At 38.9% G+C, this 19,102-nt stretch overlaps 1 protein-coding gene across 2 annotated transcripts in view; it reads right to left on the reverse strand.

Annotated features, from left to right (window-relative positions):
• The window catches only part of dip2ba (disco-interacting protein 2 homolog Ba), a 46,008-nt gene that overhangs the window by 12,340 nt on the left and 14,566 nt on the right, over nt 1–19,102 (reverse strand). Inside the window, exons 2-25 of one of the 2 annotated variants that reach the window (XM_042003589.1) lie at nt 11,386–11,457; nt 9,537–9,692; nt 9,301–9,426; nt 8,859–9,095; nt 8,637–8,765; nt 8,248–8,259; nt 7,782–7,901; nt 7,457–7,654; nt 7,098–7,189; nt 6,904–7,014; nt 6,505–6,628; nt 5,985–6,094; nt 5,587–5,689; nt 5,402–5,466; nt 5,205–5,298; nt 4,865–4,984; nt 4,638–4,752; nt 3,924–4,063; nt 3,671–3,807; nt 3,097–3,177; nt 2,469–2,596; nt 2,199–2,313; nt 1,534–1,735; nt 874–986 (exon numbers count right to left, since the gene is read on the reverse strand). In XM_042003589.1, coding sequence (XP_041859523.1) covers nt 874–986; nt 1,534–1,735; nt 2,199–2,313; nt 2,469–2,596; nt 3,097–3,177; nt 3,671–3,807; nt 3,924–4,063; nt 4,638–4,752; nt 4,865–4,984; nt 5,205–5,298; nt 5,402–5,466; nt 5,587–5,689; nt 5,985–6,094; nt 6,505–6,628; nt 6,904–7,014; nt 7,098–7,189; nt 7,457–7,654; nt 7,782–7,901; nt 8,248–8,259; nt 8,637–8,765; nt 8,859–9,095; nt 9,301–9,426; nt 9,537–9,692; nt 11,386–11,457 — 2,900 coding nt within the window. The remainder of the gene's footprint in view (nt 1–873; nt 987–1,533; nt 1,736–2,198; nt 2,314–2,468; nt 2,597–3,096; nt 3,178–3,670; nt 3,808–3,923; nt 4,064–4,637; nt 4,753–4,864; nt 4,985–5,204; nt 5,299–5,401; nt 5,467–5,586; nt 5,690–5,984; nt 6,095–6,504; nt 6,629–6,903; nt 7,015–7,097; nt 7,190–7,456; nt 7,655–7,781; nt 7,902–8,247; nt 8,260–8,636; nt 8,766–8,858; nt 9,096–9,300; nt 9,427–9,536; nt 9,693–11,385; nt 11,458–19,102) is intronic. The other variant, XM_042003590.1, reaches the window with a different exon arrangement.

Consider the following 19,102-nt stretch of genomic DNA (forward strand, 5'->3'; position numbering starts at 1 on the left):
CAAGCAGAGGTGCACACGATAATTCGCCTATGAATTTATTTGGAGTGGTCTTTTGTGAGCAAGTAGGCTGTTGATAATTATTTGCTTAAGGTGGGCATACTTTCTTTAATAGAACACAGAAACATAGATCCTAGCTTTATTTATTTATTATATTTATTTATTTGTAAGAGTTGAATGTGTGGACCCCTGCTGGCAAAGGGGCCAGCCAGGACTGTCATCACTTTGGGGCAAGTTGCCACTGGACGCCGTCAGGATGTTGCAGCTGCAGAAGCACATGTGACCAACAGAAGCAGCACAAGCACAGACGGGTGGGAGGGGGCCAGACTAGAGCCTTACCATCATGGTGGGCCACATACAGAGCTTAAGCCCAACCCAAGTAAAAGCAGAACAACAGAGGTTTAAGATGAAACATCAGCATCCATTTTCCCTCAGGATAATCTTTAACTTGGCAAACACATTCAAAGCTTTTCCCAAGTTGTCAGTTAAAAAGTAATAAACAGACCCGTAAATTACTGTCTATCAATGTGTCAGTTCAACGATTGTCATTTAGTCTACAAGTCTTACAAGTCTAGATTAAAAATATGGATATTTGGCTTTTTTTGTAATAATTAGCAAAATAACTTTTTAATTTTCTGTTATCTAATAAACTAATCAGTTGGACAATACATTGTGAATAAAAGCAACAAAATTTAAGCAATGGTACTGATATTATTGTAGCAGAGAAGGATTGCTCACAAACCGAACTGCAGAAAAACTCACTTAAAAAACGCTCCATTTCCCTGAAACAATGCTGGAAGAAGCTACTTCCTGTCTTAAGTCAGATTGAGGGAGACAGTGTGTTATAAGGATGTTTTCTAGTCCCTGTTGAAGTACCTTTCGAATGAGATCTTGATCCTCCACCACACCCAGCTCTCTTCCTGTAGCCTGAGCAACCCGCTTCCCCGCCACCAAATTTCCAACTAGCATAGAGGCTGGACCAACTTCCACTGAAAAGATCAGAAACAAGAAAGAAACTTTCAACAGTGAGGAGCAGCTAATGTGGTACCAACAGCACAGGTTCAAAAACGCTTAGTGATAACTGGATTATGAGAAGCGAACAAATTGATCAGTTTGTCTAAAAAGCAAAAAATTAAAAAAAAATAAATATTTGAATTTGGTTAATATTCCCACAGACACAGACACATTGTGATCTTGAACATTTCCTGAAAATCTTGTCTTTTTTCTGAAGGCACTGCCTATCAGTTGTGCATTTGTAATTTCAGAAACGAAGCTCAAACTTTCAAAGAGAAAATACTTCAAATTCTGTGTCAAGCTGAATTTTTTCAAGCTTTCATCTTGAGGCTCATGAATGGGTTGGAAAGCATGGACACATTTCAGAGGCCAAACAGCAATCTCCAGTGGAAGAACCGGAAAAGGCACATCAAGTCAGTGAAGCAACCACTTTTTATTTATTTTTAATATACTGAATATAAATGTGTTTAGGACCAGACCCCAGGAACAGTGCTTGCTTAGATGATGTCTAAGATGGCTCACCTGGTAGTTTCTGACGTGGCTTGGGCATGTTTGTTACACAGGTGTGTGGGCACATGAGGATATTGCAGGGGTGTAGGTTTCCATCCAAGAAGTTCTGCTTGGTTTCATAGATGTGGATGCCTCCAAGTGGTGTCTTTGGGAGGGTGTTTGCTGGCACAAGAGCGAGGCAGTAAAGGCCAACCTGGTGGATACTGTCGATGGCCTTTAGATGAAATATGCATCAAGCGATATTAAATAGATGGAAAAATCACAGTATAACATAATGAAACTCACTCTCAAGCTGACAGGTAGTTGATCGAGAGTCTTTAAAATATATGTAATATGGACTCTCTGTGGTCTTAGCCAGTATTAGTGCTACTGAGTTTTTAACCAGGTGTGGCTGTGATACACATGACCCTGATAGCAGAAATCAATCCTTCAGGCAATAAGAGTATATTGTATACTATAGTATAGTATATTATATAGGTCTGCATTAGCTTAAGAGAGAATCCACTGGGCTCTTGAAATATTCTTCAGATAATAAAATGTAATTTTTGTCACATTTCTAATAACAACTGAGTTATGAATAACCAATTTGTTAAGCTGGTTTTATTGGTACTTAATGCTATTTTGTGGATACTATGATTTGCAAAAAAATAAAGAATTTCAGAAGATATATGACTTACTTGCAGAACTCGACTCATCCACTGGAAGCTGTCTTCCTCACTGGCATCAGGTCTCTGCTCTGCCACAATCACTATCCTCTCGTCATAAAACACTGTCACTGAGAACACAGCAATCCTGGATGGATGACAATGAGGGTGGGAGCACTTGAAAAATACAGGCCTCTTCTCAAAAAACCTTTGTGTATATATTTACTGGAACTTTTTTTTCCAGAGTGTGCATCTACACACTCTTATCAGAGAATTGTGTGAATAGGCCAGGCAGTGTCATACCTCCCTCTGTAAACTGTTTTGACAGGCTCCACTGCTAGCGCAGTAGCCACCAGGTCATCAGCATTATGGCGTCGACCGCTCACCATCAGGAGTCCCTCAATCTTCCCAACAACAAACACAAGACTTCCCTGTGGAGCAGACATATTTATCTCAGCCAAGGGTCACCCCCTGTAAAGTATTTGACTTGAGCTGAAATTGCAGTTTTTCAGCTGGGGCCCTTTTCTTTTAACATTTGGGTGTAAAATGTTGATAAGCACAAAAAATCTTTGCCAACGTATTTTAAGTGAAAATGCCATGAATGGCATCTGTTTAACACCTACAGTGTAATATCATGCAATATATGATGGGATAAACTAAAAGTCTGGGACTTTTCTAAGACTCTGATGGCAGTATGAACAGGATTTTAAGTTTTGCTTAAAGGAAAAACTTCCAACAACTCAAACAGGAGGGAAAAAAAGAGGTTTTCCTTTCCAGTTTTCTTTTATTACTGTACTACTCAAAAACTTCAGGCATTTTGAATATTTAGATTCTCATCTATGACATTATGGTTGGCTGATTTAATTCAGCAAGATGAATACAAGCCCAAATACAATCATACATAAAGAACTACTGTAAATATGTTCCCTACCGGTCCCACAAATCCAAGTAAACCAGTTCGAGTGAAGGGAATTTCTCCAATGGGTGCTCCAGCCTGGTTGACAGGAATCACCTGTGAATATGGTTAGCGGTTAGAGACACTGTACTCAATTATACAGTAAAAATGATCCTTGACAGTGGATGCTAAAAGGTATGCAAGTACAATTTTATTTTAGCTTCACTAATACTGATAATGTTCTTTTAACATCAGATAAAAACACATTATGGATGAAGGAATAACTGAGAAGATATGGAAACTTAAACTCTTATTATGTCTCTTATTAACAGATAAGAGAATTAATACAATTAAAATATTATGTCAAATGCAATATTTACACAGTAATGCTCCTTTCTCATTTGTCAATGTTTTCCATACTGCAAGTTTTGGTAGGACCAGAAATTATCACAGTGCATATCAATATAATACAGAGAGAGTTGCTCTTTCATACTAGTATTTTATCACTTACACCCTATCACATGCTAAGAGTACGGTCTACCCAAAATAAAATAATTGGCAAATATGTGGAGACTGTGCCAGCAAAATTCAACATCTGTCCCTGACAGACCTCAAATGTGTTCTTGGTGACACCCGGAAGACCGTAGTACATGGTGCCTCCAGCTCGCGAGTTGATAACAATCTCTCCAATCTCATCTGTCTTGCACAACTGTGGAGGCCCGTCTGGTTTCACAATGCACATCAGAGCTGGAACACACAGGTCAAAACATTTACATTGCATATGTTCAAGCTCCTTATATGGGAAAAAATTACAGTAAATGACAGCTACTGCTCTTCTACATTGCCAGTTGAAAGCAGCTAACCTCCAGGCATAATGTGGCCCACATCCTGTACAGTGAGAGCAGAGTTCTTGTCTTCTGTGTTGACCCTAATTACCCCATGGCTCAACCCCCCCATGGACAGGATGGCTCTGGCAGGTAGTGGAGCTCCTCGTGCACCAGGCCTGAAGACAGCAAAATTGATGAAGTTTAACCATATACGTTTTATATATCAGCTTCAACATTTTGAATGTGAATTAATCATATATTAGTTTAAGAAAACACAAATAAATTCCTATTTTGCTGTACAGATTGATTTAACTTTAAATTAAGCCTCAGTATAACAGAATTAAAAAGTGTATTTAGATTTAGCCTAACAGTAAGGTGATCTATTTACTTTTATATACCCATCAATCTAGATAATACTTGTGGCATTAATTTGTCTGCTAAGCTGTGAAAATATTTAATCTAATAAATAAATGTGAGTATTGATGTGCTTGCATTATCGTTCAATCTGTCTATTACAATTTTCCTGTACTAGTTTAGCAAAATTTTACATCAACAATAAAATAAAACTAGTCTGTATTTGATAAACATTATGATTCCCAATGTCAAGACAAACTAAAATTCAAGTGACATGCAACTTTGGGGAGTTTCACATGCAAAAAAACTCCAGTGTCTTTTCCAAGTAAACCTACAAATATTTTTTTATTATGAGAGTATTTCTTCTCAGAACAGGAGTTTATTTAGGTGTAGCACCTGCGTATGGCCACAGTCAGGGCCTCAGGAGAGGTAGCACATGGACAAATGACCTCAGGCTTCAGACCATGAGACTGGAACACATTTAGGAAGGCATCGCAAGACGACACAGACCCTAGATATATATATATATAAAAAAGGGGGAAAAAACAAGAAAACAAAACGTTAAACAATATTCAAAACTAAGAACCCTCACATTTATTAGTATCGTAAAAGGAGTTACTGACAAGGGTTGGCTCCGTCAGCTACGATAAGCATACGTATAGAAGACAAGTTGGTATCCTTCTGATCCTTGTGGGCCATCATAGCCCAGTGGAGGTCACGGCACTTCACCAAGGCCACACGTGCTTTGAGAGTAAGAGCGGCATGTTATATACGGCACGATTACATAAAGTGGAGTACATCCCTTTTACATTTTCCAAGCAATTTTCTAACATGGTATCACATGTCTTCTAAATGGTCATTTTCATGTCATATATAATTATTTCAAACAAATCTACTTAAACCCCACAAAAACAATAACAATGTAAAACTTAATACGAAAATAAGAAATCGTTTTGCCTGAACCTTTGTGAATGTGGACCCTCTGCACCCAGGACATGGGACAGGCTTTCATTACAGAATATGGCACAGTGATTGTGTGAATTCTGTTCATAATACTCTGCAAGGGGGAAAAAACACACATTGTTAATTTCATGGTATACCACAATATGGACATCAGTAGTATCTGGTCTGGATTTAGAAATCTCTGTATCTATTCTTACTGTTAGGACACCATGCCACAAGCCCATATCCTTCTTGCAGTCCAACACATTGACCAATGTCTCCCCTAAGATAGAAGACACAAACCTTTGTCAAGTTGTACACTTAGTTTTCAGCATCTCATTAGTACATAAATAAAGGAGCATAAAAAAATAAATATGTAACATATGTTACGTAATGTTCTGACCTTCACAGTAGTTACAGGCCTGAGTCAGGGCTTGACAGTGGGTCAGCATGGAGATCTTGGACACAGCAACTCCCATCACTGTTCCCTCCTTACTTGCTTTGTACTTGGATGGAGAAGAAACAGACACGCAAATGTTAACTTGGCATATGAAAATCACATAAGACAATAATTAAAACTATTTTCCTGACAAATAAGTAATTTTCCCTTTAGTCTAACACTATCTAACAGAAACATATGTTTCCAAAAAATATTGCTATGCTAACTATGAAGATCTTTTACTGTGTAGTTAATTTTCGTTAACAGAAATCTTTGTTGCAGTGATACAATAAGATCTGTGCAATATTAAAATGATTATTAAACTTACTGCATTACAGTTTGAGTTTATGTTATCAAAGTACCTCTATGTAGGCAGTGTCTGTGTTGGCAGTGGGGATGTGAGGCTGCCAGTCTTTGGATGGCTTGGTCAGGTACTTGGTGTCTGTCACAACCCATTTCATCCTCGGCCATCCTGCAGAATGCACAGGTAATTACAGTAAAGAAGATGGAACACAAACATTTGACATTTATGAGATATTTTAAATGTCAACAGTACAGAGCAAATACTAATTGGAACCCAACAATTCTGGGACTACATTGACCAGTGCACATCATATTATATATGAGATAATGTTTCTAAATTAGTCCATCAAACTGAGACAAAGATGGCTCCTTTGTAGTGCTGGCTCAGCTAAATTTTACTTATGTGGCACTTTTCATGCTCAAGTGCAACCCAGAAAGAACAAAAAACTTAAAATGACATATGTGGAAACAAAATCTAAAATATTACCCTCTAACCCTACTTATAGTCTAATAATGCAAATCATTAAATCACAGTAAAAATAGCCAAAAACCCTGGCAAATGCTCTTAAGACAGCTGACCTTTAAACTGGATGATCTCTCCATTTGGTGTCTTTGGCAGCCCTTTAAGGCAAACCTCACTGGTCAGGGCCAAACTCACACCGCAGCTGCCCAATAGGAAGCCAATCTGCTGGCTGCCTGCATCCTAAGGATAGAGACAAAGGTCAGGATTCTGAGGAGATACAGGCAGGTAATCATTGCAGGTCAAACACAAACTACCAGACAAGATAAAAAGCAAAAATAACCATTCAGTCAAATAACAAAGTTAGCAGTTTATGATGATAATTAAATTATTAGTCACTATGGGGTTTTCCATCATACTTTATCTAGTCTGTTATTTGACAACAAACAATTGCATCTACTTCATATTCTGCTGAGATCACTGCAGCATCATCAACTAAGAAACAGAGACATTGTTACCTGTCGTGACAGCGGCACCTCAATGGGCACAGGGATAACCTCAGCTAACAGACAGCCATAGAAGGCTACCCAGAACATGCCAGGATCACTGTTTGGATACACCAACGCCACCTAAGAGGCAAAAAAACTTGTTTTCACTCATATGTTCCTTTCCATATTGGATACCAAGAAACACCAAACAAATTCTTAGTTACTCGATCTCCAGGTTGTAGGACAGGTTCTGTCTTGGTGCCCAATTTATTTAGAAGTGTATAAGCTAGCTTCAGACTGCGACTCCATAGTTTTCCTGTGAGAAAAACAAAATATATTTTTTTAAATGTCCAGTTTAACTTTGTTAACATGTTATTGTGTTGTAACTCATTAAGTCATATTACCTTTATGCTTGATAAATAAGACCTATTTGGCTCAGACCAGATAATATCTAGACAGTTGATTAACATCATAAAGAAGACCACATAAGGTGGAAATTATAAAATAAAAACTATTTAAATAAATCATAAACTAAGAAAGCTCAACAAAATCTTTATTTGTCTAACATCCACATACTACTCACCATATGTGAGTGTGTAGAGGGGTTTGCCAGTGATGTCCAGGGCTGTGAGAGCAGGGCTCTTTGCCTGGGTGGCCCCCCAACGGGCGAGGGCAGCCTGCAGGGCAGGAGGCCAGTTACTGACCACTCCAAGAGGCTCCCCCTTTACTGGGATGATCTGTCGTCCTTCGGGTTTGGGGGTGTTGGGATCGGCCCGGGGAACTAAACATAAAGAGGCACAAATTAGTGACTTCTTAAAGATCAGGACTATGTGATATGACCTTACAGAATGTTGAAATTAATCATGATAAACGTGCTTTTGCAAATAGATCCACATTATGGGTCTCACCTTCTACAATCTCCTCAGAGTCATCGAGGAAGAACTCGCTAAGTGGAGGTCTTTTAGGCCGTTTGAGTGTGTTCAACAGCTGCTGGATCTTAGTGGACACCCTGCTGCTGACAGGGACTCCTGGACAAACAGCAAGAACAAGAGCGGTCACCAATATATGTAAGCAGGCAAAATAACACACACATGCATTCTATTCCAAAACATATTTCCACATCATTACACACTCTCATACATACAGGCAGAATCCTATGCACTAGCACAGTCAGGATGAGCAGGAGGAAGGATTCAAAGGGGACATTTGGACGCAAAGAGACACAGGTCAGACAATTTTTTGGAAAATCAAATTTAGGAAGTTTTCTACTTCTAAACCTACAACACGAAACAAACATAAAGAGATAGGCTGGAAAGCAAGCTAATTCGGGCCTCTTCAGCATCCCACCCCTTCCCCAGGTTCGAAGTATATTACCTTTTCTTTTTCCTTTTTTAAATGAAAGGCAAGACAGGGACAGGATTAATGGACCCAAAAGAAAGAACACAAAATATCTGTCATTAGGAGCGTTCACCACAGTGAAATGACGATGATTCTGGAAGTGATTTTAGATCAACATTTCTCATTGATTTGAGGACATTCAATCAGCTTTCTGGCTGCAATGCTGTGAACCCAAGTTCAAGACAAAAACAGATAAATTACTCAGCTGCCATGATTAAAACATGCAAATGGTGGTGTAACCTCCTGATCAAGAAAGAAGCAGATGACAGTAACCCAAGTTAAAAATTTGTAGATAAGTTAGATTTTTCTCCCCACTGTATGCCATCAAAAGTCATCTATACACATCCTAGTTTGTGTAAAAGTACCGTCAGCAGTATCCAGCATGCTGGAGCGGCTCTGTCCACGGCTCATGCCCCTGACTGCTGGGGGAAGGTCCACTCTTGATCCTCTCTCCTGAGGAGTGGAGGATGTCACATCTGGCGGGACACTGTTTTCTGTTGGAGTAGAGAAAATTTTGCACCATAACAGACTAAAACAATATCACTGGGCTAAATCAACCAACAGCGGCAATCTCCATCAAAGTTTACCTATGCGTGTGTGGGCCAGTACATCTGCTAACACAGAAGCAGCAGGTGGAGGCTGTGGCTGAGGCTGAGTCTTGGGCTCTCCATGGGAGAGGGTGGAGGAAGCAGATGAGGATGTGGAAGAGCTTTGGACGGAGCGATTGATCCAATAATCGGGGCTCTGCAGGCTCTGGGCAAGCACTGCACTGAGAGCTGCCTTTCTGCGCAGTGAGCCCTCATCCTCTGATGCAGAGGATGTGTCTGAGAATAACAAGAATTGCCCACCATAAATAGGCTGAATTCAGTTTTCTGGTTCTTATTTCTTTAAAGTCTCAAATATTTTATTTATTTATGGTATTGAACTGCATTTGGCGGGAACATAGTATTCTAACCCATGGTACTTTCTAGCCGTTTATGTCATAATCACCTAAAGCCACCAGCTTACTATGTAATAAATTATGCTTACCTGGAGGTGTGCAGGTATCTGTGGGAGATTGGACAAAGGCTGAGCGTCTTTTGGTTGGCATAGGCAGTGCCATCTTCTCTTCTTTGTGTTTGGCCAGAGCTGCCTGTACAGCTTCTGTGTGAATGTCTACAAGATTAAATCAAAGTAAGACAAACTAGAATAAACTAATTTTAATAGTAAACTGGCAGGTTTATCATTTTACTTTTGTCATAGAGGATCTTTTTATTGTGTAGTACCTGATCTATAGCGCTCATCCCTGGCCCCTCCACTGCGGTGTGCACGATGGTGTCTAGAGGCTGAAGACGTGGAGGGGCCTGGGGCCTCAGGACTTGGGCTGGGGTCGGCACTGTGGCTTGGGGAAAGCTGTACATCTGGCAGAGAAAGATCTGCATCTACAAAATAGAGGCAAGCATGTACAGATTCAATACAAATGTGTATAGGTCAACATAAAAAACAAACAAACCTGAGCTTTAGGAAAGAGCATGCTCTTACTGAACATAATGTCAATAGAAAGGTATTTGTAAGGATCTGCATTACAGAGCCTCAGACACTTAAAACTGAAATAAACTTGATTGATACTTGATTGATACTTGAAAGAGCATATTACAAATACACTACGTAACCTTCCAACCATAAAACTCTACTTTTCGGACTCTTTTGATGCCGCAGTGACACTTATCATGTGCATTTCTGGAATGATGGCTGCCCAGCAGCATCCCGAAACTAAGAAACTGCACTATGCAGGTTTTCATCCAGGACGCCGCGTGACATTGCAGCCAAGTTTCGCTTTATGCACTGCGTCACATGCTAGCAAACAAATATAAACAGAGAGGTCGTTTTGAATGAGCATCGTGGCGGATTCAGCAAAGAAACGCAAGAAGACATTATCAGAGTATGAGAGGAAAAGAAAGAAATAGAGAACAAGCAATAATACAAGAGTCAAGACAAGACTGCTGGCTGGAGAGAACTCAGTACAGGTAAGGTGCAAGATGGATGCTGAATTAGCTGTCAATAGGGGGCGCATCACTGAGAAAATTGCAAAAGTTCTGTAGAGCATCTTTAAGCGGCGCTATTGTATATTCAAGCAAATGTATTCTTAGTCTTCATCTTCCAGAGGGAGGTAGCATTAGAGGCAATGCAGAGCAGATAGCTTTGATGAATAAATTAACCCAAGGAAATGGGTACAAGAGCACCAAATCACCCTTGAGTGAACAAAGCTCCTCGGTATCTGTTCAGGTAAGTTGTCAATAATGCAAGAAAAAGCAGAAGCCACTAAATACCACCTAAATATTGAATAAACTATCTAAACTATCTAAATTTATACAGGTCATTTCATTGCCTTTGGGTGTAATAATTCAACATGAATCATGTGGTAGCACAAGCAGAAGCAGGCCAAGGGTAAACTAGCAAGAGAGGAGGAAGTTTAGTGTTTCTCTCTGGACATTAGCTTACAGTGACACATCAAGAAGGATTTTTTTTTCACGCCATTGCTAATGTGGTGCAATTCATCCTGAGGAAACGCGGCACCCTTGTGTGCAGCAGCTGACTGGGAGAAATCTAACAGCTCAGCTCTCTAATCAGTACAAAGGTGACTGGCTTAAAGTGACAAGAAACTGGTACTTCCCAGTCACTGTCAAATTTCTTTTAAATCCACAAAAATGACAGCGCGGTTATTAGAAGAGTCATTCATGTTACTTTAGGTTTACACATGAAGTCACATATGCAGTTTGCCTTTTGGCCACTAGAGTGCCACAGAAAGCTAAAAAATCCTTTTGGCCAACTTGAACAAAGAGAACTAAAGTCTCTCTAAAGTCAGTAAGAAAACCTTATAAATCTTTACACTACCACATCAACAAAGCTGTTATTTCAGTCCAGTTCTCTTTACAGTTGAGAGAGAATCATTGTATAAAATGTCCTTTCCACCTTGATGAAAGTCTGACTTTATGAGTTTGAAAAAATTACTTTTAAGTTTGTGGCTCAACAACAAGGCTGAGGTAAGAAGTAAATACTAAACATTTAAAAAAATAAGGAAGATTCAGAAGTATGCTGAGGAAACACAAAGAGCAGAAGAAGAGCTGGTCTTACTTGGCAAATGGGGGATGTAGGAGGCCAGCAGCTTGGCTCTCTTCTTCTCATAGCCCTTCTGTGTGATGTCACCTAGGAGAGAGCGGACAGCAACACCAAACTGTTATGTTAGTCATAATTACCACGCAAACACCAGGCAACTGCACACACGCGGCACTCCTCTGTCTCAGATACACACACAACTTCTTCAGCTAATACATTTGCAGTGGTTGAGTCATATCAATAATCCTCTTTAAAGCAAATCTTATCAACTTCATATGTTGCCAGCTAAGGCTAATTAAAATTATGCAAAGAGATAATACCATTGTGTTGCCTTACATTAGTTTCAATCAGACATGTACTCAAGTCCTTTTATGCAAGTCCAAGTCAAGTCTCAAGTCCAAGTCAAGTCATTTTTGGTTGTAATAAGTACAACAAGACATTTGATCATGCACAAACGGCTGTGCAATTCAAATCCATGCAGACCAGGGGGAAGGTGTGAGACTGTGTGTTCAGGCCACAGCAGGTGAACTGTACATATTTTAAGTGCAATCGTTCAGTTTAATTGTTTATATGTAGCTACTGGGACTACAGACAGTAGTGTTAGTCACTGTGGAGAAAAAGTTATATATATTCACCTGCTTGATGTGTGATGGCACAATGTAGATTTTCTGTTCAGCTTGTTCGCACTGAATATTAATTAAAAATGAATTAAAATTAAATGCTATTGAATATGAAATTAATATAAATTAAAAAAACGATTAAAGTGAATTCAGTTTGGTCCAAGTTTAACTTCATCATGGCAAAATCATTTGTTTATGGAAACTGTTCAGTAAATTCTTCTGAACACTTTCAGTGGAGCCAATCTGATAAAGTTAACATATTTTTAATACAAAGGTAGTAACAACCTAACGTTTTCACCGCTGTACAAGCTAACGTTTACACCACTGTGGTGCTAAGCTCATCACTAACGTAGACCATCTCTGGTCTCATTGTAGAGCATTATTAGTAAACAAATACATCCTCGTTGCCATGAAGCCCAAGTACGATTTCTGTAACTGCTAGGTAGAGCGCAGTGACAAAACTGAATAAGTTTGGGAACAATCGGGATAGTAAGTAAAGCAAAAAAGGAAGCCATGTGAACAAATTTCACATGGGTGCTCAACTATTCATCCCCTTTTTCCACTGCTGTCTCAGCAAGACCCCTTCCTCATTTGGCCTTGGACTGGCAGGACTCTATCAAAAAGCAACAGAGGTATGACAAAGACCATCTATCTGGGACCCCAAAATACACAATCTACTTTGCAACAAACATGCATGCCAGAGTTAACATGCACACACCCCCTTATATACACAAACAATCCTAATGCTGCAATCCTCTGCACATCTATTCTTCTTCTGTGCCCAGTGATAATGAGGTATGCAGTGTCAAGTGCAATGAACCAAAGAGTCTCAAGTAACAAATAACCTCAATCACCTGACACCTACTCTGGACTGACAACGACAAGAAGACACTAGTTCAACAACTAGAAGGGAGAAAGACCTGAGAACCACATTACAGTTTGAGTGAAAGGGAGTGATAAACACATACTGAAGGCCACTGGAGGCAACAGCGGAGAAAATAGTCTGATGTGTGTGTGTGTGTGTGTGTGTGTGCACGTGTGTATGTGTGTGTGCGTGCATGTGTGAGACCCAACAATGGAAAGAAAATAAGAGGAGAGAGTGAGTGCCAAAGTTCAACAGGCAGAATGGAGGGAGGTGGGCTGGATAAGCTGGAGCTGGGTGGGGAGTCCCAGATAGTGTGTGTTGTGTCTCAAAGCTTTCTCACAGTCTGGCCACTATCCATGGGAGTGTGGGATTTGACTGGATAAACAACTGAATCAGAAAGGAAGCTCCTCTTGAATGGACTATATAGATTGCCATTATGGGTTACTTTGGAGTTATACAGACTTTAATATCTGATCCTTTCCATACAGAAAACTCTTCAAGTTTCACTACATTAGAAGCATTAGAAACAAGGGGAAGTGGAAGGAGTGCCTGAAGAGAAAAGGCCAACAATTCAAAGTCAGACACTTTTAGCACAAGAGGGAGCGTACGACTGAATGCTCGATGCTTTGTCATTCTCTGTGCAAAAAACTCAAATTGGGAGGGCCAGCATTCAGCCGAGTTCACGCCTGGGTGCACACACTGGCCTGAAATTTATTCAGGATGAAAAACACAACAGGAAATGTGTATTACAGTCTCTTTTTCTTTGTTAACCCATTTCTTAGACATGCTACAGGCTTGTTTCTGTTGAGGAAAATACTTATAGGTAGATAGCAAAGCAATCAGCAGCAAATTAATTATGGTGAGCTGGAGCATCATTGTTATTGGAGACGGGGTTATGCAAAGCCCAGTTCTGGTGTGAGGAAGGAAAGACGAAGGGAGGGCAGTCATTAACAAATACAGAAGAGAGTCTGTGTTGGTGTGGGGCACAACTACAGGCACAGATTGGCACGGCCACACCAACTCTGTGGCTGACAGTGGACATCAGGACACTGAATGAATATGGATTAAAAGACTGGCTCTAACAGCTGGTTTAAAACAGAAGAAAAGCTGCATGTTTTAAGAGAAAGAATGTGGTGTTTTGAGTGCAAGCATGAGCAACACAGTACAGTAACTGTGCGTGTGTGTAATCTGAGGTCAGGGGACAGGATATGAGCATTACCCCACCCTGTGTGTATGCTGCCAAAACTGTCTCCCTGCGCCTGTCTGGTGCAAGAGGAATGTGCTGATTGGAAAACACCGTGCTAACAGAGATGGCCAACTGGCCAAGAGAGCTTGCTCATTGGTCAAAAAATCTCCTGAGGTGCAGAAAGCTAATGTATCTGTGTGTGTCTGTGTACGCAGCTGGTGCAGGTTAAAGAGTGCAACAGAACTCAGAGAAATTAATGCTGAGGATGAGCCTGAAGGACATCTGCATTTCAAGCCTTCACTGAGATGTGTGTCAGTATGTCAAATCAGACTGTGTTTTATCCAGGGATAAGATGGACCTACTTTACATACTGAAGTAGAGTCTGAACATACTATGTCTCTCAGATGCCTAAATTCAATCACTAAGGTTATTTCTATAAAAATTAATAATAATAATAATAATAATAATAATAATAATAAAAATAATAATAACTAGAAGCACTCAGAGAGCAGACCTCCGCCGAACTAGAGTCATTCACCTGAGAAAAGACCCAGACCCCAGAAGACCCAACAACCCACCCAGTTAGCAACCATATGCCAACACTCTTAAGTATACTTCAAGCTAATATCACTATCTATTTCCATCACCTGGATAGATGCCGCATCTCATATAGAATCCTTGACCCTGGAAACATACCCTTAGACACCAAGATGAAGCAAATGTTTATAATAGTCTTGAAGTTATTGAAGAAATGTGCATTTTCTCTAATGGCGGCAATCTGTGTTAGCTGTTAGTGTATTTAACATCTTCCTGGATGTCATCGTCTAATTTTTTTTTTCTGTTTGCCAGTGATTTTGGAAATTATATATTGAGTTAGCAGCTGTAAAGGCAAAATCTCCCAATAGCAAAGAATCATATAAAAATTTCCTGGATCCAGATGGTGATCCAGATCATGCCCAAAATGTAATTACTTGTTCCCTTATTCCATTTCTGAGTTTTCCTGAAAATTTTATCAAAATCCATCCATAACTTTTTGAGTTATGTTGCTGACAGACACAGAAAACATAATAATTTTCTTTTTGTTATCCAGGCTTTAAAAATTTGAATTTATCAGGCTGGTGTACAACAGGAACAACAGTGTGATGTTTTCAGACATCTTTTGAGAGAATACAACAGCAAACCTCTGACTCCTGCTTTCAACTGCTGCTATAAACCTCTGACCTAAGGCCAGAAAGAGGGCTGATCTCCTCACAGCTGACAGTATGGGGTCACAGAGAGGATAAACACACTCACACAAACCCCGATCCCAGTCACACAAGCCAATGCGGTGAACTAAAACAGATTTAGACACGAAAAGGTTTTTACAGTATAAACCACACACTCAGACACTACTGACCACTTCACTTTTAATCTGCACTGGCATTCTCCACAGAGATCCAGCACATTGGAGTCTTTTGTGTTTTTGCAGGTCATCTGAGTTCAACAACAAATCTTTCCCAGCAGGTTGTGATTTGAACTTGTAAGTGGCATGGTGTGTTCAGATCAAATTTAAACTTTGTCTATATTTTGGGGGAGAGGATGTGCAACAGTGGTAACAGTTTTTTGAACACGGATAAGCTCTAGCTCCCAATGACACCTTTGTATCAGCCTAAACACCTTTGAATAGTTGAGATATATATATAAGTGAGATTTCAATATCATTTAACCAACATAGATGTTTTCTTAAAAAGAGAAATGATTCACAACATATGGATAAGCACTGGATTTTTAAGGAATTATGGAGAATAAAAACATCAGATTCCATAACAAGACAAAGAGCAGCTATGTCTCAGAATTTGTTTCCAAAAGTACTTCCAAGCAGCTAAAATACTGAGTTATCTGTAGATGATACACTTAAGAAAAAGATGTCTCAGGATACTATCAACGACAGAACATTTAGCTTTTTCACAACAAAATCTACAAGAGATATTAGGACAGAACACTGCCAACATCCCTCTAATAGGAAGTAATAATTGATGCTAGCAGAGAAGAGAGAGTCCGAACTGTACAGTTAACACATGCCCATACACCAACCCAACTCACCACACACACACACACACAAATCAAATCAACGTCAGAAGAGCACTTTATGGAACAAAAGATAACGGCTGTGTGTATGCTGTGTGGTGAGAGCAGCGAATGCCTTAGGAATCATCTGACTAACCTTCCAGCACTCACATGTTTATGTTACATGAACAAAACAGTTTTTTCTCTACATATCTGTCAAGTTAAAAAAATGATGTCATGTTGGTGTAGATTCTCAGTCATGGTGATCCTAAGAACCTGAATAAAAGCAATTGGGTTTCTCTCTCTCTCTCTCTGGATTAAAGACGCACTACAGAACTTTTGCCATTTACCCAGTGATGCGCCCCTATTATGGAATTGATTCTTGTTTCAATTTAAAATGGATTAACAGAGGTGCTTTTTCATTTTCAGCATATAGCTGCATTTTTTGACTCAGAAATAAAATGACTAACAAATAATACAAACTGAATTTTCATTTTCTTCTCCAAGACTGCTCATTTTGTAACTTAATTAAAATGATAAAGAAAAGGACATTTAGGATTTAATTTTCCAAACATGCCGCAGCAAATAAGTCCCAAAATTCAATTTGAAATGTCAAACTTGAAAATTAAAATGCATTAGCAGAAAGGCTTTTTCATTTCAAGGTCATTATTACATTATTTGACTCATAAACAAAAAAAATAATAGCGAGTCATCCAAACTGCATTTTATTTTCAACTTTAAAACTGCTCTTTTTATGACAACTAAAAAGAAAACATAAAGGACATTGCTTTTTCATGTCTGCCTCGCAAAACATGTTGAAAATTTCAATTTGAATTTGCAATCCCAGGCAGCGCAGGACAGCGACGTCAGTGGCCGCCCTTCTTCTTCCTCTTCTAATTCTTCGGCTCCAGTCTGACCGAGCTACGCATCTAATACGGTAGAGGGCGGTGTGCATATCTGACAATGGAACATAAGAATATTGATGGAATATTTATTGCATAAACCAATGCATAAAAGTGCAGAACACACTAGGAGCCTATCCTGCTTACACATACATACTTTTACACAGTATTTTGCTCCCCACCCCCCAGCGAACTGCATAATTACTGTGAGCAGATTAGTAAGTGCTGTGACTGCCACCCACAATTTCCTCTTGTCTCATTGAATCACTTCCGTTTACTGCTTACACACAGACAAACACGTGACAGGTGTCTTGCTTGCACATAACTCTACCGACATATGCACATTTCAACAGGGCTAAGAGGCCACGTTATGTAGGTATCAGTTAAAAAAAATTAAGATAAGAAACTTTCCTTTCAAATGATAAAACATAGCAAATCCACACATTTTGTACTCAATTCAAATTCAAATTAAAAAATGTATTTATATAGCACATTAAAACTTCAGTTGTCCAAAGTACTTCACAATACCAACTGTAGTCAATATAAATAAAGTTAGACAGCACATTTGGATCAAGGTTACTTCATATTCTGTAATTTGAGATTACATTTAACCAAACAGATTACATTTCTCTGTCTTAATCAAGTCTAGCATCCAACCCTACAATAGAGGACAGTTTTCTGACCGAATTTGGTAACTGTTTAACAGTTTGTGACTAATCTAACATTCAACACAAATATTTCTGTATAATCACACAAGGACTTAACAACACAAACTGGGGAATCTTTGCAAGTAAAGATAGGACCAAACAACCAACAAAAACATTCTCACACAAACAGCCACCATATTCAGATTTACATGTAATACAGCGGCTGTGAGAGGAGGAACTAACGTCACCCACAAGATCTTATTTATAGAGACTCAGTAGAAACACAGTAACAATAGGCAGGCTGTTCTGAGAACATGGGTAAATAGCACTTTGCAGTAAATGTAAATGACTGTGTCTGACACCAAGGCCATTTAATGGCACGTGATTATTAAAGTAGATTTAGGCAGGTTATTTAAACCATGCATGTTTAAAACCGGAAGCTGAAATCAGCTGAAATTCACTCTATTTTAGTACCATGAACAATAACTGAAACAATCAGACAACTGAGAGAAGAATAAGTGAACTCCTCTGAAACCTCATTTAAGTTCATTTTTAAATACAATGCCAAAATACACAGATGATGCAATGTCGCTCACTGTCTTGAGTATATTTTAGAATAGTACCTTTTTTGTTTTTATAGCTTTTTCATATTCTATCAGAGGTTGAATCACAGTTTTAACAATCCACAACCACAATTTCTCAATCATAGCATATTTTATCCTTATCTTGGTGGTGAATAAAAAATTTATTCATAGACCTTTAGGATTCCAATCCAAAACCAAGCTCGCGTTTTCTGTGAGAACCAAGAAGTCTATGTGAAGGATGAAATTAACTATTTTTTGACATACTTCAACTGAGACTGGATTTGGTTGCTATGAGATCTTGACAGGAAACTGTCCTGTCCAATGTTTATTAAATCAAAGAATTGCCAGCCATTACAGTAATCTCCCATCTCTTTTGCTGAACACACTTCCAGTGGTGAATAATGCTTAAAATATTTGTTCACCTAATAGTTTACTGGGTACAAAAATATAAACAATGTGTGCTACTAATGCAGATTACCTCAGTCATGTGAAATGGGTTGACAAAATGCATCAGTATCAAGAGTATCATAAATTACTTCCTGTTCTGAGAATAGAATCAACTCCTTTCTCAAACAGTTCAAATAAAAATATTTCACAGAAATAGTTAAAATATATATATATTTGTGTCAAATATTGGGCACAATCTATTACATGGTGAATATGTTCACCAGCTAATAATCTAATAATCAGTTTAGTTTTTCAATTGTCTATTCAGGTAACAGAGTTGCTTGTTGCCTCCCTTTTGATTAAAAAATTAAAACCGTCAAAATTTAAAGAGAACTAAAAACTCAGTGAGACATTCAAGTACAAATGATAAGTTCCTGTTGGGGTTCTACAGCTTAGGGGAATTTTAATGCGTTTGCCATTATACAATTTGGTAATAAC

The sequence above is a fragment of the Melanotaenia boesemani genome, chromosome 13 (genome assembly GCF_017639745.1).
Source record: "Melanotaenia boesemani isolate fMelBoe1 chromosome 13, fMelBoe1.pri, whole genome shotgun sequence".
In the NCBI taxonomy this organism is placed as follows: domain Eukaryota; kingdom Metazoa; phylum Chordata; class Actinopteri; order Atheriniformes; family Melanotaeniidae; genus Melanotaenia; species Melanotaenia boesemani.